This window comes from Eschscholzia californica, unplaced genomic scaffold (genome assembly GCF_041429995.1).
Source record: "Eschscholzia californica isolate CP2 unplaced genomic scaffold, dmEscCali1.0.p SCAF_5, whole genome shotgun sequence".
Classification (NCBI taxonomy): Eukaryota; Viridiplantae; Streptophyta; class Magnoliopsida; order Ranunculales; family Papaveraceae; genus Eschscholzia; species Eschscholzia californica.
In genome coordinates, this window is record NW_028238472.1 from 10,785,750 (window position 1) to 10,793,721 (window position 7,972).

At 36.9% G+C, this 7,972-nt stretch overlaps 1 protein-coding gene across 1 annotated transcript; it reads right to left on the bottom strand.

Moving 5' to 3' along the window:
- Window positions 1-3,799: 3,799 nt before the first annotated feature.
- On the bottom strand, window positions 3,800-7,324 carry LOC147537010 (amino acid permease 8-like). The gene is made up of 7 exons (XM_086641015.1): window positions 6,540-7,324; window positions 6,210-6,443; window positions 5,991-6,084; window positions 5,592-5,812; window positions 5,319-5,458; window positions 4,872-5,090; window positions 3,800-4,539 (listed from the first exon to the last, which is right to left on the bottom strand). Exons 1-7 carry the CDS (start codon window positions 6,637-6,639, stop codon window positions 4,123-4,125), a joined length of 1,425 nt encoding a protein of 474 aa, XP_086497141.1. The 5' UTR covers window positions 6,640-7,324; the 3' UTR covers window positions 3,800-4,122.
- Between the last annotated feature and the right edge of the window lie 648 nt (window positions 7,325-7,972).

Below are 7,972 nucleotides of genomic sequence, written 5' to 3' on the forward strand. Positions count from 1 at the left end.
AAGAGTCACAGACTGCATTTTCTCTCCTTCAATAGTCCATCTTCAGGTTCCCTTCAATTGATACATTGTGACATCTGGGGGCCAACACCTGTGACAACAAAGTCTGACATAAGGTATTATATCTTGTGCATGGATGATTTTAGCGAATTCTTTTGGATATACCCTATGAAACTCAGATCAGACAGTTTGGAGTGTTTTCAAAATTTCCAAAGACACTACGAAAGATTTCTATCAGTCTCCATCAAATGCTTTCAAAGTGATGGAGCCCCTGAGCTATCAAAAGGGGAATTTAAGGCTCATTTGAATAAGTGTGGGATTATATTCAGAAACTCCTGCCCGTACACTCCTCACAAAAATGGGGCAGTTGAAAGAAAAAATAGGCAGATCACATCAGTGGGCAATACTTTGTTGTTTCAGGCATCTATGCCTACACATTTTTGCCTATGATACAACTACTTATGTCATCAACAGAACTCCAACAGAGGTACTCTCCTATCTCACACCCTATGAGGTTTTGTTTCATAAGAGTCCAGACTATTCTATGATTAAAGTATTTGGTTCAGCATGCTATCCCTATTAAGGAGATGTGAAAAAGGATAAGCTTAGTCCTAGATCAGCAAAATGTGTTTTTCTAGGATATAACACAATTCACAAGGGCTACAAATGCCATGATATATCATCTCACAAGGAATATGTATCCAGACATGTGATTTTTGATGAAACCTGCTTTCCCTTTGTTGAGAAAGACATTTTATATACCTTACCTACGCAAAAGCAACTGAGTCCATATCACATTCTTCAATTACCCTCCTTGACCCCCTAGCCCTCTATACTCCATACCCTCCTATCACAATACCTATCCTGTAGCTGATCAGGAGATTGGTTCCATCACCTTCTGCCTCATCCTCCTCCTCACATCCATCTCTTGTTCCTCCTACTTCACCAGCTCAAAGTGATCAGTCCAGACAACCATCCCCTCCACCAACCTTACCCATTACCACAAACATCCACCCTATGCAAACTAGACTCAAAAGTGGTATTATTAAACCCAAAGGGGTTCCTGATCATGTGGTGCATTTCACAACACCTCATGCCCTTCACTCTTCTTATATTGCTGCCATTTCTCCCATCCCTGAACCCAAATCTTATAAGGAGTCTGCTCAAAATGAACATTGGGTTCAGGCTATGCAAGCAGAATACAAAGCTTTGCTTCAAAGTCAAACCTGGACATTGGCTTTAACATTGCCATCTATGAATGTTCTAGGATGTAAATGGGTGTTCAAGGTTAAGTATAACTCTGATGGGTCCTTAGAAAGGTATAAGGCTAGGCTTGTTGGTCAAGGATACACACAGCAAGAAGGAATAGATTATCAAGAGACTTTTAGTCCAGTGGTGAAGATTCAGACAGTGAGAGTGGTTCTTACATCGGTTGTGACACGTAGGTGGTCTATTTAACAGCTAGATGTCTCTAATGCCTTCCTCCATGGTGAATTAGCTGAGGTTGTCTATATGAAGCAACCCACTGACTTTGAAGACCCGACTCATCCTGATTATGTGGGTCTCTTACAAAAGTCTCTTTATGGGCTTAAGCAAGATCCAAGAGCTTGGTTTACAAGGATAGCTTCTTATCTGCATAAATGGGGTTTTGTGAGAAGCTCTCCAGACACATCTATGTTTGTACATTATCTAGATGGCCAGCTCCTCATTTTCCTTCTATATGTGGATGATATCATCCTAACTGGTTCAAGTGTGTCTTTGCTTGCCAAATTAGTTAAAGATCTTGGAAATGAATTTGCTATGCAACAGTTGGGGCCTCTTCACTATTTCTTGGGTATAGAGGTTAAGTCTTGTGCTTCATCTTCTTCTTTGAAGTTGACTCTAACAAAGTATATGACTGAGATGCTTCTTAAGTCTGAGCTTTTGGATAGTAAACCTAGCTTAGTTCCTGTGTCATATGGAAAAAGGGTTTCAAAATTGGATAGAGAACCACTTAAGGATCCTTTTTTTTATAGAAGTCTTGTTGGTGGTCTTCAGTATGCCACCATGACTAGGCCTGATATCACTTTTGGTGTAAATTACTTGGCACAGTTTATGCAGAGTCCTAGCACCATTCATATCATTTTACTAAAGAAAGTCCTTAGGTATCTAAAAGGTACTTTGAATGCTGACATTACAGTTTCATCAGGAGATATATCTTGTATATCAGGTTATTCAGACTCAGATTGGGGAAGTTGCCCAGATTCTCGCAGGTCCACAAGTGGTTATTGTGTATTTCTTGGTTCTACACTCATTTGTTGGTCCTCCAAGAAGCAACATGTGGTCTCTAGGTCCTCTACTGAAGCAGAGTATAAAGAACTTTCTTTGGCCACTTCAGAAATGTTGTGAATTTCGTACTTGCTGAAAGAGCTTAATGTTGAAGTTAAGCTGCCTATGATACTCTATTGTGATAATATGAGAGCTAAGTATCTGGAATCTAATCCTGTTCTTCATGTTAGGACTAAGCATGTGGAAATAGATTTTCACTTTATAAGAGATCTGGTCTTGAATCATACACTTGAAGTGAATTTTGTTGCAACTGAAGACAATTTGGCAGATGTCTTCACCAAAGGAGTTATGTTTTCCACTCTCAGCTCCATTAAATCCAAACTCATGTTTGTTCCTGATTTGAAACATGTGTTTGAGGGGGTTGTAAGAGAGAAGAAGAAGACCAGCAGAAAGGAGAAGATGAATAACAGATTTAACTAACTCTAAAAGAGTTATGTTAACACTCTGTCTATCGGCACCTCCACTCGTGTGGTTCACTTGTGTGTCTATGACTTAGTTAAGAAAGTCAGTCGTTAATTTGGTTTAACAAACTCTTAACTGATTTTCTCTTTCTCTCTCTAAAATCGTTTGTTATATAAGTGAATCATTGTAATCGAAGTGATTATGAAAGTTAATTAATCCAATCTTACTTTCTCACAGCTTCTTCATTTTTCATTCTTTAGAAAATGTTTGGTTCTATTTTAACATTATGTCTATGAATATTGTTTCTATTTTGAGTTGGAGTATATCTAGAAAGACTTAGATGACACCTCATGTACTACTCATGTACTACTCAGGACATTCACTTCTCCACTTCATTATGGTTCATTTGGAAAGCGTGATTGATTGTTGCTTTTAATATACTGTAACATCAGTTTGAAGGAATCGATAATTATATTAGGGCGTGTGACTCAAAAAGAATATGGCTTGTTTCTTAAATTGCAATTGTATTTTGGAAAATTTGGGAAGAAAAGTGTTCGACACAGTGTTTCATAAGACAAAATCAAGAATTGAGGAAGTTATTAACGGTGCAAAATTGTTAATAAGGAAATTAAAAATTAAACAACCAACATCTACCTCTACATCTACAACGGTCTCAACTCCAAACAATTTTGTTAAAATGAATTTTGATGTTTCCTTTAAAAATATATTTGATGATGCAGTTTCTATTCTGGTGGTATATAATGATGCAGGTGTTGTTCTTGTCGGGGGATCACCTTATTCAAGTGCCCCTCTTCAAGTGCAGATCAGTAGACGAAGGAGAGACAATGACGTCAGTGAATGAAATATCTTTTGCCATTGCCAAAAAATTACTTTGTGAAGAGGACTCTGAAAACATAATGCATTTTCTAATCCCGAGATCTACACAAGCACACTGGACGTCACATTCACTTGAAGAACAAAATAATCACAAGGTCTGCTTGTTTTGTTAGTTATAAATTTTTTCATGTAAACAGAAAGTTCAATCGAGAAGCAAATAGACAATCTCAACGGATTAGAAAAAACAAATTGGAACGATCATAGCTTAATGTAAGTCAACTACAAAATGTCCTAATCTGAATTGTAACCTTTTGCACCAGTAATATATGACAGTTGGTTTAAAAAAAATACATACACCACCCAAAACCCTCAAAATTAATTAACAACCCTAAACCCTATTTTTTTTTTGTCGAAAGACCTAAACCCTATTTAAAAAATGTAAACCAAACCCACTAAAAATGTCAAACAAACAAAAATTAAATTAACCAACCTACATATACTGATTTCTATCTTTCAAGACCTTGCCAATTCTCCTTTTCTCCATCTAAAAGCAACAACCTAATGATTTGCTTTTTCTTTTTTCTTGTGTTCAATGATTCCAGAGATAGATCCAGAAGCAGCAGCAATAGCACAAATCAAGCAAAATAGGTTGATGAACTGAAATCCAAACCATTTTGAACTATACTTCTTTATCTTCCTCTGAGCAATGTACATGGCAATGGGGAAGTAAACCGTCAACGGCCAGTATCCGGTAGCTCCGAGTAATGCAATTATTTCATTAAAAAAAGGTATTGTGATGCCTAAAAGGGTAGCCAGTGTCACATAAGAACTCCTCCATAGTATTCTGAATAGGTTTAACTTGTACTCGAAAACACCAGGTACTTTTATTGGGTACTCTTTGCTAATGAACTTTGAAGTTGGCCATTTCTTTGAACTCCATGTTTCTACTGTTGCAAATAAGGGTTGGCTAAATACCTGCCCCAAAAAGAAATTTCCATTAAATAGTTCAAAACTTTCCGTTTTATAAATGACGATTAATCGGTTATCACAATTATTATATTATCGTTTTACTTTTCGACGCATAAAAACAACAACAACGCTGTCTCACCTTAACTATATGGTCCATATGGGTTGGAACGTTATATGGCTTACAATAAGACAATTCATTTTCTCATCATTTTTACGCACATCTTAAGGAGGTAGTAACTACGCACAAGACCCACCCGACACGTTTGGGTCTAGGTCGGTTTTGATTGGAAAAAAAATAATTTTAGGAAAAATTATTCAAGAAAGAAATGAAGTTGTACCTGATATGCACCAATTATGTGAACCGCGATGCAGACATTAGCGACGTTAACTAACCACAAGGGCTCACGTACATCAGCCAACATGTTACCCGGTGCGTCATTGCCATATGCAGCATACCCAACGCAACCACACAACAAATAGAACACACTAGTTGTGAAAACACTTAAACCATTTGCCCTTTTCATTTGCTTGTTTTCTTTTGGAGCCCTCATTGTGTCCTGCGACCAACAAATACCTTCTATTAGTATCTTATTTGTCAAATATGACTCGTAAAATATTAGTGTTAGACGAATTTGAGTCTACTTCGATTAGATTTATTTTAAGCCCGAATTGAAGGATATACATTTCACTTTGTTTAGAGTTGTATAGGAGTAGGATCTAAACAAATCAGAATTAGGTGAGTTAGATTTTGGCATTAGGGGGAGAAAAAACTAATACAAACTCACTTGAATCTCAATGAGGATGAAGGAAAAAGAGTAGGCCAGTTCGATGTCACCGATGGCTCTGAAAGTTCTCCAAACTTTGTCAGATACGGATAGGTCTGGGCCGATTTCAACTCCCAACAGAGTTGTCTTCCCAGTATGTCCTGCATACATCATGTTAGACATTCGCGGGTTAGTCCTTTTATGGCTCCTAATTTGTGACCAACTGACTGTTTTAACTCTATTTTGGGCATGTTAAGCAACCAGATAAACATAAATAATAACAAAATTACTTGCCTGTTGCAATTTTTTGGAAAGAAAGTACGACACCGATAGTGGCATAGCAGAAAGACATGATGGCCGCAATGGTAGAGAGCCATGAAAGCTTATGAAAATTTGGGATTTGTGAGAGAAATATCTCAAAAAACCCAAACAAAAGCATAAAGTGAAATTGAGGGACTTTGCACGACTCTGCATTATCACCTTTTTGCTTGGTGCAAGTTGCTTTGTATATTGCGCTGTTGGCGAAAGAATTAAGAAACTTGTAATTAAAAAAATAAATAATAAAAAATGGTTCAATCTTTTCGGATAAAAGCGACGGCACAAAAAATAATTGATTTTTAACATTCTTCTTGTGAGTGAAAGAAATGGTAATTTCTTATTGGAAATTGGTAACGACGTAATCCAAAAACTTACTACATGCTAAGCCCTGCAGTGACAGTATAGCTGATTGCATATCCAACAATGTTGACATATTGAGTGATACCGCAAAGCATTCGCATTTTTTCACCTAAATGTACAAATATTGAATTTGCATTGATTAGAGTGTTAGAATATACATAAGGAATTTCCATGAATTATTCACCATTACTATTAGGTTTTCAAGTCCTGTAAAGACCTAAAGGAAGTGGGTACCTAAGTTGTTTCCAACGGCGTCCATATACGTGTAATTACGTCTTCCAGTAACAGGGTCAGGAGATCTGTAACAATCTGCTAAAAGATTTGAAGTGAAATAAGTGAGGATTGCGAAGAGACTCAAAGCAATCGCTCCAAATATCCATCCTAGTTGTGCCGTGCACCACGGCAACGATAGCACCCCGGAACCTATCACCGCTGTTATTATATGCGCACTACATGTCCACATAGTTCCTGCACACATATATAAAGATGAAAATTTTTACCTACAAACATTGTAAATCTAACCAAAAAGATTAAAAAAATGAAAATATATATATATATATAAACCTCTTCTTCTTGGTTTTCCATCATCATCTAAGTCTTTATTAAGACCAACTTCAACCCTAGCAACTTCCATCTGGTTCTCATTTTCATTATGAATGGTCATAATTTTTGTGAATAGAAAAAGTGACAGTGGTGGGGGTAGAAGTAGTTTTTATACTGATGAGAGAAATAAGCAAGTTTAGGGAAAGAACATTTCAAAATAACACCAACTTATTAGGATTTAGTCATACTTTATAACTAACAAAATAAGATAAAGTTAAAAGTTAATTAGGGTAAATCTTTATCTTTTGGATTTTTGACTTGGTCATTAAGTTTTTTGCTAGGTTATCGAACTTCCAAATGTTGGTTAATAACTAAAGGGTAGCTAAAATTTTGTGAAAAATTCTTGTGTTTTAAGTTAGCTAACCAAATCAGATCCCTCATTTTAGTCAATACCAAACCAGATCCCTCATTTTAGTCAATACCCTCGGTAGCCAACTATACCAGGAGAGGGAGAGGAGTTCTGCAATTTCTAAAGGGTGTGGCTAATACCACACTATAACAGTTTACCACAATAAGTTAGCCACACAGTCATTTTCGAAAATTTATGTATGCACCCGGATTATATAACAAGAACCCGTTGACCTAACGGAAAGGGTAACGACATTAGATCGGCGGTTAGCCTTTTGAACAAATCCGTAATTTTTAGTAAGTTTAAATGTTTAATCAAAGAGGACCAAAATGACTTAAAACCAACTCCATTTGAAGAAGAAGAAAAAGGTTTGTTGAAAAATCCTAGAATCTGAACCATTCGGATTGGATCAGCATTGTACAAAATATGTTGAATTTCTTTGCTTGAAAATTTATGTTTGACCTTATTAATTGAAGGCTGATGGTCTATGTCCAAGAAAATTAAGATGGCATCTAGGGAGACAAAGGATTTTTTTAATGGTTCAGCGTGCCTCGAACCATTGACCTCGAAGGTGGAAGACTGTACCTCTTACCACTCTAACCAAGGGTTGTCGGTGAGACAAAGGATCTTTGTATATACAGGCTTTTGATAAAATCACCTGAAGTAGGCATGGGAGAGCCCTTGATGATTACACAAGAAAGACTTTTGTCAAAGTTGTTGTAACCTAGATAGAGCTGCAATTTGAAGTAAAGATACCAGTGTTTGAGCTCAGTCCGTCCGACCTTTGAGAATAACCTGAACAGAGCTATGCTTCATGGAAGGCGAAGGTACGCGAAAAAACCCACTTTCTAAGCATGAACCGGTAATATTGAGGGGTCTGTCAGTGTCAGAAGATACACATGTTGGAATCAATAATCCACCAGGAACGTTTTTTACACTTTTGACTAGTTTCAATTGTCAAAACGGCTCAAGGAACACACCGTTGCGTACGTCTCGAAGAGGGCTTGAATTTCAAGCTTTGGTTTGCTCAAAACCGATTCCGTAT

What these genes read in the sequence shown, in the direction of transcription:
- LOC147537010 (XM_086641015.1), bottom strand. Translation starts at nt 6,639, where the DNA reads ATGACCATTCATAATGAAAATGAGAACCAGATGGAAGTTGCTAGGGTT. An exon ending in ACTGCAGGGCTTAGCATGTA is followed by an intron (nt 5,813 to 5,990) that starts GTAAGTTTTTGG and finishes TTTCGCCAACAG; the next exon opens with CGCAATATACAAAGCAACTT. An exon ending in TTTCCAAAAAATTGCAACAG is followed by an intron (nt 5,459 to 5,591) that starts GCAAGTAATTTT and finishes TGATGTATGCAG; the next exon opens with GACATACTGGGAAGACAACT.